This window comes from Podarcis muralis, chromosome 17, assembly GCF_964188315.1.
Source record: "Podarcis muralis chromosome 17, rPodMur119.hap1.1, whole genome shotgun sequence".
Taxonomy (NCBI): domain Eukaryota; kingdom Metazoa; phylum Chordata; class Lepidosauria; order Squamata; family Lacertidae; genus Podarcis; species Podarcis muralis.
In genome coordinates this window covers 38,805,582-38,819,229 of record NC_135671.1, presented here as the reverse complement: position 1 = coordinate 38,819,229, position 13,648 = coordinate 38,805,582, and the positions used below count along the sequence as shown (strand labels likewise).

Here is a 13,648-nt window from a genome sequence, read left to right as displayed (position 1 = left end):
ATATGCCCCTGAGAAGGCTTTCTTAAAATTATTTAACATACATTCAAGAGGTGTATTTCCCCCCTTTGAACCCCCAACTCCCATTGTATGGCCCTGTGAAGTATCCACTCAGTCACTCACACACACGCTTCGTGGGTTTCCTTGCCCAGATGGAGTCGCCTCACTGGGAACCGAAGTACTACCCACTCCACACTCAGGTCAGCTACAGATTGCTCTGTACTTTCTCACACATACAATGCGCAAGATACTTCACCACACTCTACCTCCCATTCTTCCCTTTCCCCCCACCAGACCACCATCTGATATACCCAACCACCTAGCGTACTCAGTTCCCACTTACTGAGACGCAGAAGTTTGATCAAGACTTCTCTTCCTCCCAATTAATTGGAGGGCCAAAAATCCCTTTGTGCACTTACCCCTTGGTTGGTTCCGTTTCCCCCCGGTCCGTCGCTGCCAGTGAGCAGGGTATCAGACAGACGAGACTTCTGCGTTCCCCTGGAAAAAATTTTTCCATGCGCGCTGGGTAGGCAGTTTAGAGATCCTCTCTCTTGTACCCTGCTCAGTAGAGCGAAGGGGCTGCGTTCCAGCAGACCACTTATCCGAGTCACAGGAGCACCATAAAATGTAGCACCCTGCTTGTGGTTAACGCTTAGCTGGAATGAAATATTCAACGCAGCAATAGAGAAATTAAAATAATAATTTATTTGTCAGACAAATAAATGAGAGGCACAGTGGTATATGGTTACCAAGCTCTGGCCTGGCCTCCTGCCATTATGGCCAGCACTTATATTCCCTTAATCCAGCCCCCTTTGCTCCTCCTTGGCTGCATCTGTCCAATCAGCCTGGTTGGATTTCCTATTGGCTGCCTGCTATATCCAATCACAAAAGATACACCCACATCCTCCTGTCCTTATATGGAGCACAAAGAGCTATATATTGTTACATCTATAAATGACAAATAAGTAGTAATATATCTTACATGTGTCTCAACAAGGAATATTAATTACCAGCTCACCTCTTGCCCTCTTCGCCCTATTGCCTTCTAAAACAAATGGTTAATCTTAAATTTTTATCTTAAACATATGTCAAGGATCTTGAGTTTCACATCAACATTGAAAGATCTCCTTCATTTGAGAGTTTCTAAACAAATGTCTGACAGCCATATATCAGGACTGCTTGGATGGCTGCTTGGATGGCGTCTTCTTGTCTGACAGGGGGCTGGGCTCAATGGCCCCTGTGGTCTATTCCAACTCTAGGACTCTATGAAATAAGAATCTAACATCTAAATTTGTTACTTTCTAAATCCTTTGCATAGTTACATTTAAGCCAATATATTTAAGCTAATATATTTCATACATTATCATAGGTAACCTTTTAAAAGAATAAAGCTTCTCAAAATAGAAAGGAAGGAACTCAGTAAAAAACAGGTTTTAAAAGGAACCCCTTCAGTTTACCCCCCCTTCAGCCATCTGCTCTCCTCTTTAGCTGTTCCCAATATTTATTACCCTTAAACTCTCTCAGTTTAAGAAAGAAAACAGCTTTAAAAAAGACTTCCCAAAAATGCTTTCTTTCTGCCAGCCAGATGCTTCTCCATTTGGTCTTTAACCTTGGAAAGAAGATCTAGCTCATTTTACTGGGAGGCACATTGGTATAATTTTACTATTTACTCATTCCTAATTATATTTATCTCTGCCTTTGTTATCTTCTGTAACATGTAGGATCAGTGTCCGTTCTCAGCCTGTAATTTCAGCTTTTACGACTTTGAGAATTGTTTTCTGCTATCAATCAAGGGGCCCCTTGTCTAGGAAGAAAACACTGTCAGTGTTTTCTTAAGCAGCTAGCCTTCTTGCCTGGCGTGAAACTTTTAAAAATCTAAGCCCTCTTTAATATACAAGCCTTGATCAAACATTAATAAAATGCAGGCTTATGCCTGATGCCTCATTACAACAATCTTGAGGTTGCTTTTGCTGCCACAGACTTACAGGTAGGTAGTGTTAGAAACTCAGATATATGAGCCAACCGCCAAATGGCACGTTAATCAAAGGTTAGGGTTGCCACAGTAGAATGTTTAGGCGCCATCTTTTTTTACAATGAAATTTATTATTATTATTACTATTCATTTTGTTTATATACACCTTTATATTTTAAAGAGAAAAATATCAAAGTGCTTTACAACAAATTAAAATATCAAATAAAGCAATCCAGAATAAAACAAATTTAAGCTTCAAGGAAGATATTTCAGATCCTTCTCTAAGATACATTTTGCTTTCCCCATATTTATTTACCTACCTAATTTATATAGCTGCCCCATAGCAGAAATACCCTAGGAAGCCAGTTTAGATTAGTGGTTAGAGTGTCAGACCAGGACCTGGGAGATCAGGGTTCAAATCCCCAGTCAGTCATGAAGCTCACTGGGTGACCTTGGGACAAGTCACAGCCCCTGAACCTTCCTCACAGGGTCGTTGTAGGGATTAACCAAGGTGGGGGTGAACCATGTACTCCTTGGAGAAAAAGGTCAGATATAAATGCAATAAATATTCTCTTCCGCTTACCTGCTTAAGAAAGCTGGAGAGGCCAGTCAGGTGGAGATGTCAGATCTCCACATGGTCACAGTTGGACCTCTGCCAGTAGCAAAACACACCTGGTGCCTGGGGGATTTCTGACACCGCTTACAGGGCTATCCCTCTGGAACCCCTGAGGTTAGAGTTGACAGAGGAACTTTACCAGAAGAGAAGTTGGCAGTCCTAGACATGAGTAGTAGGTGTGTCATATTTTCTGGAAGCACCCTGTGCCCTTAACAGCTGCATGGTAGACAACAAGTATTCAAGTTTAAATCTGGCCATTGTCTGGCATGAGAAGAGTGTGGCTTGGATCACTGAATGAGACATTCAGTAGGCAAACAAAATAGTTGTCGTTGTTTTAAGTATAGGATTTGGAGTGTGCAATTTGTATCACAGGGAATAGAGGTACGTTGATGGAGTTCTAATTGAACCCTTTCCCAGCAAGATTTTTATGTGCAAAAAATGGTGTTTATTTATTTTGCCAAAAAAGTATTCACTCAGATGAGTCCCCAGCTGCGGTCGTAAGTGGTTGTGGTGTAACTCACACAGATTTTCCATTTCAGTGAGAACTAGGCCTACCTCAGAGGGTTGTGGTATCAGGACAAAATGAAATAGCTTTCTATAAGCTGCACTGAGCTTCTCTGTGGAAGAGTTGACAGAGAAATATGTGACTTCAGATCAGTGCACCTCTCAACTAGGATGCCACTGGTTCATAATATCCCAGGGGTGCTCTTGTTTTTGGTGGTTCTCTCCAGAATGATTGGAAACTCCCAATAAGGAGTTCATTCATTTCGTGTGTGTCTTTGCTGGTAATCCGTCCTTATGCCAGCAGTCAGCCAGGTTGGCCACTGGCTCTCATCCCTGTCCACCATTTAAGTAACCCGAAATGTAATGCCGATAGATCTGTCGTCCAGGTAGGACTATACAGTACCTGCCCTGACTGGTAGTGGACATTCCAGTGCCAAGGGTCCCTCAAAGTCTGGTACTAGCCCTGATAGTCATTATGCATAGGAAACAAAATCCTGATAGACAACCAAAGTATATTTTACGTGAATGAGAGGTCACTGGTCACCAATGGCTTCAAGTTACAAGAAAGGAGATTCCGACTAAACACCAGCAGTTTGGCAGTGAAGCAGACTCCCTCAGGAGGTTGTGGGCTCTCCTCCATTGGAGATTTTTAAGCAGAGGTTGGGTGGCCATCTGTCAGGGATGCTTTGGTTGAGATTCCTGCATTGCAGGGGGTTGGACTAGATGACCCTCAGGGTCCCTTCCAGCTCCATGATTCTATGAAATAGGTGTGTGTGTCTCAAACTGCATGATCTCCCTCTCTCTCTCTCTCTCTCTGTGTGTGTGTGTGTGTGAGAGAGAGAGAGAGAGAGAGAGAGAGAGAGAGAGAGAGTTTTCAAGCACCCCTGGTGCACTGCACTACTTTGTAACGCTCAGTTTGAAAACTGACATTGTATTGTAGAATAATAAGGAGTTATAAAGGCCACAAGGCATTTCTCTTTTATCCTTATATTTAAAATAATTAAAGTACTTGTTGCTAGAATCTCTTTATCACAGCATGTTTGCAGTAAGCCCCTTGACATTCTACTTGTTTTATCCCACTAGCTGAATGGCTGGACCACCAATAATTTGCCATGTTGAAAGGTGGCAACGCTATTGTCAGCTGGGAGAAGGGAACTCATGTTTGTGCCAGTCTTACCATTAGAATGAAGCAGGTGCCCCAGGCAACAGAAGTTTGGGTATATATGCAGGGCAGCAATATCAGGTGGACCTGCCATTCTCTTCTGTCGGAGGATGGAGCTGTGTGTGAGCGCCAGCCACGTAGCCTGTCCTTCACCCCCTCAGTTATATGCAGCGGAGGATGCCCTCCTGTTTCCACTTTTGAAGCAGGTTTCCACCGTTGGCTTCTGTGGATTGAATGGGGATGTGCTCCCTGGTCTTCAAGCAGCAAAATGTCTTGGCCAAACCTGGTCTGCATGGGTGTGTGAAAGATTGAAACTGCACAGAAGGAGGAGGAGGAGAATCAGCTCTAAGCAAGCATTTCCAGGATGGCATGTGGGGAGATGTGGAGGCCTTCCCTGCAGGAGGGATTGTTTTTTATAGTGTGGTCAGCTGTGGAGGAGTGAGCTGCAGGTTACACATGGCAGATAGGATGGTGCAGGTACTTTTTGAATGCTCAGATTTCTTGAAGAAAAGGCAGCGAGCCAAAACCTTGAGCAGATGCAGAACCCAACATGAGTGCATCTCTTACACATCCCTCAGGAAGGAAGGGAACCACTCCAGGAGTAATGTTATCTGAGGGGGCGGGTTGGAGTTCTCAGTGGACTGGTGAAAAGAAGCACCAGACTTTGGACCTACAAGGCTCTATTGATTGGTCTGTCTGTCTGTCTGTCTGTTTCCTCCTTTCCTCTATAGGTCAATGGTCGGGAGTTGTCCCGTCTCTCACAGGAGCAAACCCTTGAAGCCCTGCGGTGCTCCAAAGAGCCTCTGGTCATCCAGGTGTTGCGCCGCAGCCCCCGCAGCCGGGGTGGTGCCAGTGAAGGAGCTGCCCCCCAGGGGGACCCCACAACGTTGGTGGACAGTGGAACTCAGACAGACATCACCTTTGAACACCTACTGGGGCTAGGCAGGATGCACCCCCCGAGCCCCCCAGCTGTGACTTTGGAACCTTATGGGCTGCCTGATCTGTGAGTGCTCCCCCAAGCAAAACCTTCCCCATTGCATTTGCTCTCCATGCCCTTCAATCAGTTATAGCCCCATGGTCCCTTCCTACTACTCTGTCCTTTTAGAGTTGCCAGTTTTTAAACTAGTCTCTTTAGTTGTGTATTTTTAAGCAGCTCAATATGCAGACCTTAGCAGCACTGAGATAAACTCAGCTCTGTTCTCTCCTCCATGTTTTTCAACATCTATATGAAGCTGCTGGAAGAGATCATCAGGGGGTTTGGGCCAGGTGTTCACCAGTATGTGGATGGCACCCAGCTCTACCTAACTTTTAAATTGGAACCAGTGAAAGCAGTGAATGTCCTGTGTGAGTGTCTGGAGGCAGTTGAACGATGGATGGCGGCTAACAGATTGAGGTTGAATCCTGACAAACAGAAGTACTGTTTTTGGGGGACTGGGGGTGGGCAGGTGTGGCGGACTCCCTGGTCCTGAATGGGGTAACTGTGCCCCTGAAAGACCAGGTGCGCAGCCTGGGAGTCATTTTGGACTCACAGCTGTCCATGGAGGCGCAGGTTCATTCTGTGTCCAGGGCAGCTACTTACCAGCTCCATCTGGTACACAGGCTGAGACCCTACCTGCCCACAGACTGTCTTGACAGAGTGGTACATGCCCTGGTTCTTCCCCACTTGGACTACAGGAATACGTTCTACATGGGGCTACCTTTGAAGGTGACTCAGAAACTGCAATGCAGAATGCAGCAGCAAGACTGGTGACTGGAAGTGGCCACCGGGACCATATAACACTAGTCCTAAAGGATCTTCACTGGCTCCCAGTATGTTACCGAGCACAATTCAAAGTGTTGGTGCTGACCTTTAAAGCCCTAAATGGCCTTGGCCCTGTATACCTGAAGGAGCATCTCCACCCCCATAGTTCAGCCTGGACACTGAAGTCCTCCTCCGAGGGTCTTCTGCTAGTTCCCTCACTGCAAGAAGTGAAGTTACAGCAAACCAGTCATAAGGCCTTCTTAAGAGTGGTGCCCTCCCTGTGGAACGCCCTGCCTTCAGATGTCAAAGAGATACATAACTTTTAGAAGACATCTGAAGGTAGCCCTGTATTGGGAAGTTTTTAATGTTTGATATTTTACTATGTTTTATATATGCTGTAAGCAGCCTAGAGTGCCTGGGAAAACCCAGCCAGATGGTGGCGTATTAACAACAACAACAAGAACACCTGAACGCCTATAAATGTCTTCACAAGAGCAGGCCAGTCCATTTTCCTTATCAGCTGGCAACCCTGTTCACTCTCATATGATGAGCCCAGTTTCCCAGCATCCGGGCTGTGGAGCCGTCACAGCTGCTCTTAGCTTCTTGAGTTCACTTTTCCTATATTATGCTGCCTGGCTAAAAAGCACATGCATGTACAAATGAAATTCCCTCACCCCTGAGTTAACCACGGCCACCAAACCTCATGTTTCAAGGTCCCAGGATCAAGTTTTCACATTAGTTTGCATGTGCTGAATGTTCATGTGCAGACATTGCTCTGGGAGTTTTCTAAGGGTAACGGTGGTCCTGAGTGGCAAATGGATGCTTCGCCTAACTGCTTTATGCCTTTCCTTCTTCACAGTCCTTCAATTGGGCATGAATATTATGACCCTGTGGAATTCATGGAAGGAGGTGCCCCAGAGACTGAGCGGGCAGAGGAGCTGGAATATGAGGTGAGAATGTGATGAAGCTGAAAGAGGCAGTCTCTGGGTTTATATCCACAGATCAGGAAGCAGGGCCTGGCCCCCTGCCAATTAGGCAGAGCGAGGCAAACCATGTCAAGTGGCCCATTCTGGGTACCATTAAATGGCAGCACATTGCTCAGTTATTTAATGCGGTGTTGTGTTTCTACAAGACATTCAGTCTCAGGCTGGCTGCACAGAGCTGCAAGGTTGGGCATTGGCAAGGATGCCAAAGCTGGCAAAGAGCCTGCCACCCTAGAGACTGCCATTCTCAACTTTGCATAGAACTTTGCATACATAGAATAAGTTTTAGCTGGCAAATCTCACCCCAAAGTTGCCTTGCGCAAGGGTCCCCCAAATCCCACAGCAGGTATTTTCCACAACATATAGCCTTCCAGTGAGGAGACTGGTGGCACTGTGGAAAACACTGGGGTGGCCTGTGCTCTGCTTGTTTGCTTCTCAGTGCTTCACATCTCCAGTGAGCCCTGTTTCATCCCTCTTAGGTCAGGTCCACATGAGCATTTGCTTCCATTTAATAACCACTTGCTGCGAGTTCAGTCCTATGTTGTCGAGAGGCAGCTTGGAGTGAGGAAAGAGCTGAAGTATGGTCTCCTCAGTGGCGTAGCGTGGGGGGTGCAGGGGGGGCCGGCCGCACTGGGCGCAACATCTGGGGTTAGGGCAAATTCACAGGTTAGGGGGCGCAAATCCACGGGTTAGGGGGCGCAAATTACTTGCCTTGCCCCGGGTGCTGACAACCCACGCTATGCCACTGGGTCTCCTGAGTGCCACCAGGATTGCAACCAAAAGGGGACCAGTGACAAACAACAGGGGGCCTTCAGAATCTGAAAATTTGTTAAAAGAACAAAGAAGTTTTAAAAATCAATTCTAAGGGGGCAATTCCACAGCCCAAAGAGGACTGTGCATGCTCAGTAAGCACAATAATAACTGGAAAAGAAAAACAGAATCGGGGAGGAAATGGAATGCCCTGCTTGGGGGAAATGGCTGATTGGAACCCAGAACAGGAGCACTCCTTTCTCTGGAGGAAGAAGACACTGCAACAGTTTGTCACCAGCCCCACTTGTTCTCCTTATCCTTAAGGGTTTTGCTCATATAGGGGCTGCACCCACACTCTTCCTGGAATAAGCTTGATCTATGCATGCAGGTGTGAACTGATCCTAAGGTGGTTACAGATGGTTCCACTTTGAGCGTTGCTCAACTACCAAGCAGTATATAAATTTAAATAATGGTAACAATGACCCCTGTAGAAGATCTTGGCACTATTTACCTTTGACTGCAAACCTAGGAAAGGATGGGAAAGTTAAGTAGGGCCAATTCAGAGAGCCTAAAGGGACAGTTTAGCTATGATTTTCTACCTGGGCTGACTGAATGAAGCATTAAAATGTACTTGAGAAGGTCTGTGAAAACGAACCTTCTTCTCCTGCCTTGGCTCAGGGCTTGCAACCGTGTGTGACTTTGCCTGGTGCTTTCTCTATCCCACAGGAGGTGGAGCTGTACAAATCCAGTCACCGGGACAAGCTGGGCCTGATGGTTTGTTACCGAACTGATGATGAGGACGATGTAGGCATCTACGTTGGAGAGGTGGGGGAGGGGGAACTCTTGGTGGGGTGCGATGTGTGGCCTGGGGAGGCAGAGGCAGGCAAGTGGCGGGAGGAAGCTGCTTTCAAGCTTTATGAAGCCATGGAGAGTAAGGAGCTCCAGGTTTCATTGCTGCTGCAGCAGCAGGAGCAAAAAATAAGCCTGTATGAGAGAGAGAGGGAGGGAGGGAGGGAGATTTCTTTGGGATTGGGTTAAACCAAGGATGGGGAACCTTGCTCATCTCCTGTCTATTGGCCGTGCTGGCTGGAACTGATGGGAGTTGGAGTCTGGAGGGCCACAGGTTGAACTCTGTCTCTCCACCTGCTGCAGTCTGGGTGCTGCTCAGAGTCCCCGTGCATCAGCTTTACATTTTACCATATTTTTCGCTCTATAAGACGCACCAGACCATAAGACGCACCTAGTTTTTGGAGGAGGAAAACAAGGGGGGGGGGATTCTGAATAGCCTCTTGCTGTTCTGGCTTCTGGGATAGCTGCTCACAGCCTCTCCTGGGCAACGGGATGAAGGCTCCCCCAAGAGCCGCACTCCCTTTAAAGAGCGTGCGGAGCGTGTGTGTGGCTCTTGGGGGCTTTTCCCTGAGGAGGGAAAAGGGCAGCCCTTCTCCCTCCTTGGGGAAAAGCCCCCAAGAGCCGCACTCTTTAAAGGGAGCAGTGAGCAGAGCCTCCCGTCTGCATTCGCTCCATAAGATGCACACACATTTCCCCTTACTTTTTAGGAGTGGAAAAGTGCGTTCATACAATTAGCATTGCCTCTACTTTGCCCCCAAAGTCAAGATTCCAGGAGCATGCTTTTGACTATAACCAGGAGTGCTACCCTGCCACCACATAGTATGACCACTGGCCCTAGTAAGTGTGGTGTTAGCTGCATATGCCCAAGGAACATTAGGGGCTACTGTGTGAGGAGTATCCCATGGGGGCATCTTTGGTACTCTGGGCTCAAAGCACAGTTGGATTTATAGCTATTGTGAAAAGAGTTGGAGGCAGGGAAAACAGAATGCACCAAGTTATCACCACAGAAAGCCAGAGGTAGACTGTGCCATCTGGAGAACCCTGCCTAGCTGAAGATGTCAACTTAAGACATTTTCATCAACTGCTCCCTAAAACTATCAGCGCATCCTGGCAAGGAGATCTTCAGTAATTAATGGAACTGTTTCTCCTATCTGTTGGCACAATTGTGAATAATTTTTTTAGGCAGGCATGGAATTTGCAAGACACTTGACTCTAAATCGTTTAGGTATTGCATTTTTATTCTAGCACCCATCCATCCCTCTACCCTCTGTTTACCCTCACAACAATCCTAGCTGGTGATTGGGCTGAGAGAGGGTATGACTGGCTCAAGACCACCCAATGAATTTCATGGAACACTGAGGGATTTGAACAAGTGTATCCTTGCTATGCCTTTAGAAAAGAGCAAATTCTGGAGATCAACTAGCATTAGATGGAGAGTTATTTTCCATACTGTTCCAAATCCCATTCTGCATTGCCTAGTGCTGTGGTACACACTCAGGAGAAACAGGCCTTATGCACGTACTTCTTTCAGGTCTTAGGATGTAAGAGAGCAGAGCAGAATCAGGTTCAAGCTCGTGTCTAAGAGAAGGGATTTTAGGTCTGGTGTGTGCTACAGTTATGAGGTTGGACAGGGGTCCTGGGTTCTCTTTTCAGCATTCAAAGATTAGTAGGTTCTTAGCAGGCTGGAAGAGAAACTAGGAAGTAGCATACTTAAGTTCACCTCCTGACGCTCATTTAATTTTTCTTACGCCAGGTAAATCCTAACAGCATTGCTGCCAAGGATGGGCGAATCCGGGAAGGAGATCGCATAATCCAGGTGAATCCTGTGGGTGACTGTGGTGGGTGTTAAGAGGGATAATTTAATGCACAAATTTAAACTTGCCCTTCTATACATTTCCTCCAATCCTAGATAAATGGCATGGAGGTACAAAACCGGGAGGAGGCTGTAGCAATTCTCACCCAGGAGGAGCGGACAAATATTTCTCTGCTGCTGGCTAGGCCTGAGACTGAGGTGAGAGGTCTTTAGATGCATGACAAAGCAGAAGGTGAATGGAGAAGGGCCAAAGCGAAGTAGCAGAGCACAAGGCTTGCATGCAGAAGGCACCACGTTCAATCTCTGGCATGTTCAGGTAGGGCAAGGAGAGACTGGGGCAAGTTATCTGGCAGCCTCCTCTGGTCCCAGAGTCAGGATAGGGGGATAGGCTGCTGGATCAGACCTCAGCTGTTGAAACCTGTCACGTAAGAAAGAAACTTGCAGCAGTTTAATGTGTTTCAGGGAACAGGTGCATTTGAGTGTCTCTTTGCTTGCTTGTTATGGAGCTGCATGGAAGTAGGCTGTCTCCTGCCAATGTCCCTTGCAGTCCAGGGGGTGGAGAGAAAGGCTCAAAGGGACTGGCATGTTTATTGTTTGCCTTGTCTGATGCTGAGAAGGAGTGTGAGCTGCTGGTGAGCCTTGCCTACTCTTATTTAGGGCTGCTTGTGAAATCCTCCCTATCTGAATTTCTCACTCTTGATTATGAATAAGCTGCCCTTGTTTCCAGAGCAGCAGTGATGCATTAGCAACCCATTCTTCTTCTTTTAACATACACACATGCTATATCTGGACTTGGGTCATATGCCTATATGTCCACAGTTGGCTGCAGTTTTAGTTGCTTTCTCCTTTTTACAACTGCACGTTGGTTTTAAATCACAGCACAAAATTATCCTTGTGCAATCAAATCAGGATTCATTTTTGTACTGATTTATATTAATAGTGTACTTAGGTGCTGGTCCATGTTGGCAATTCTGTGGAGATATGCATTGAAAACTCTGGCAAACTGATCATGTGCCAATTCCAAACATAATTATAATTTTTAAAAAATTAAAGCAGAAAGCAAGTAGGCAGAGCCAGACTAAGGACAGAGGCAACCCAGGTAATAATATTGGAATATATATATTGGGAGCTGCTGCTCTCCTCTAGCAGGCAAAAGTGGATGGCTACAGAATAATCAAGCCATGTCTGATTTCAAACAGGCAGGTGCTTCGGCTGTCAGCCAGGACAGGGATGGGTTGACACTTATGCAGCAGCGGCAGCTCCTCCTCAGCAAGTCAGTTTCCATAAGCCCCCCAAGCCCCTGCCCTGGTGAAAGAAGGTGGGCTCCCTTTATATCTCATTTCCTTTGTATTACTCAAGCCTATATTTAAAACTTCAACCTGAGGATGGAGCAACATGTTGCAAGGCAAACACGTAGGATCCTGAACCTTGTTCGATAGCCTTGTGAATTAGTGGGTGAAGGATAGTTTCAGCGGCCACTCTTTCCCCCTGCCCATTCTCTCCCCCCCCCCCGGCATTTTGGGTGGTATCCAACTGCCATGTCCCATCAGGGCAAGGATTTCTGCTTCTACAACCCGCCCAACCCCTGTGCACACCCCTCCCGAAATCTGCTCCAAAGGGTTGGGGGAAACTCCTAGAACAGATTTGGGGGGGCTTGAGGGAAGAAGGGGACCATTTCCCACAGTGCAAGCAGAAATCCTTGTGCCGATGAAATGAGACACTTGCCATTACATTTAATTCCACCCTTCATTTATATTTTTATCCAGGCTTTCCACCAGGGATGGACTTTGGACATCTTTGGTGTTATGGCACCCTGAATTTGGCAGTCCCAGATCACTCTTTTCAGTTAGGGAACTTCTCAATTTATACGATCTGAAGAGAAACCAGAGTATATCTTCTCAATTTTGTGTCCCCTTGGCTCAGCGCCCTGTGGGACGGAACCGCCCTAAATCTGGTGTTGCTTCCACCAAGGAGCTCAGAGCAAGATATGTATATGGCTCTTTCCCCCCACCCGCCTCCATCTTGCAATTGCAACAACTCTGGATGGTAGGTTAGGCTGAGAGCCAGGGGCTGACCCAGGGATTTGAATGTGGATCTCATTGATTCCAGAGTTACCCAAAAAACACACGCTTTGTAAAACGCATTTGATTTCACTCCCTTACTGACATATTGCACTTCTTTTGGAAAGAAAAAGTTCATAGTGTGTGGATTTGAGGCTAGGACACTTGGTTGGGGCTCATTGAAGCCAGGCCGGGGATAGGGAACCTGGGGCCCTCCATAGGTTGCTGGCCTACATCTCCCATCATCCCTGACCATTGGCTCTGCTGGCTGGGGCTGATGGGTGTTCAACAACATCTGGCAGGCAATCAAGTCTCTAGCCCTGGGCGAGACAGTGGAATTCCCAGCCAGGTTCACTGTTATTCTCTTCACCCTTCCAGTTGTCCAAGCGATGGAAGGACAGTGACCGTGAGGATTTCCTGGATGACTTTGGCTCTGAACACGAAGCCGGAACAAAGCCCCGGCGGCTCCTTTCTCCACCAGACCAGCAGGTGTGTGGTCTAGAAGGGGAAGTGGCGGGTAGTCAGCAGTTTGCTCTGAAAAGCAGTCGGGGTGGAGAACCAAGAGTTCTCTCCTGGGCAACTTTCTGGGGACCAGAGGCAAAAGCAGATGGAGCAATGGATGAGACTTTCATCTTTGTACAGAAGGCTAAACTCCAAACCCATGAAAGCCAGAGGTTTCTATACATCCCCCACAAAACTCCCCAACCTCCATCCAGGCAGGCAAGAGGCATCATCACCACTCAGAGAGATTTCCCAGCCTGGAAAAGGCACTAAAGGAGGGTTCGGAGCAGGGCCAGGGAGAGGGGTGTGGCCTGAGGAGAGTCCCAAGGGGAGAATAGAGAGGAGGCCTGGGGCACCAGATTTAGCTTCTAGGCATGCAGTTCCCCTCCCCCACACTAGGACATTGTATGTGTTGCAGGATTTTGAGACACAAGAAGCAGCAAAGGGTTAACTCTGGGGTACATTGTATTACTTGATAGGGAGTGACTTGTGGTGGGGTCATGTACAGATATAATGTCTAGAAAAGAAATTCATCATGTGCATTAAAGGATAAGCTCACTTTCAAGCGATGGGGAAGGTGCTCTAGGCAGAGTCAGACCTTTGGTCCACCTAGTTCATGATTGTGATGGGGAAGCTGCCCGTCAGACGCAAAGCACACCATATCCCATGGAGCTACAGCCCCGACTGCTGCAAATCCCAT

At 47.1% G+C, this 13,648-nt stretch overlaps 1 protein-coding gene across 3 annotated transcripts in view; it reads left to right on the top strand.

Moving 5' to 3' along the window:
• Positions 1-13,648, top strand: part of PDZD4 (PDZ domain containing 4) — a 34,558-nt gene that overhangs the window by 17,894 nt on the left and 3,016 nt on the right. Inside the window, exons 2-7 of one of the 3 annotated variants that reach the window (XM_028711461.2) lie at positions 4,983-5,254; positions 6,852-6,942; positions 8,452-8,529; positions 10,328-10,390; positions 10,484-10,585; positions 12,826-12,936. In XM_028711461.2, coding sequence (XP_028567294.2) covers positions 4,983-5,254; positions 6,852-6,942; positions 8,452-8,529; positions 10,328-10,390; positions 10,484-10,585; positions 12,826-12,936 — 717 coding nt within the window. Of the gene's footprint in view, positions 1-4,982; positions 5,255-6,851; positions 6,943-8,451; positions 8,551-10,327; positions 10,391-10,483; positions 10,586-12,825; positions 12,937-13,648 lie in introns of all 3 variants that reach the window. The other 2 variants (XM_028711459.2, XM_077921698.1) reach the window with 2 other exon arrangements.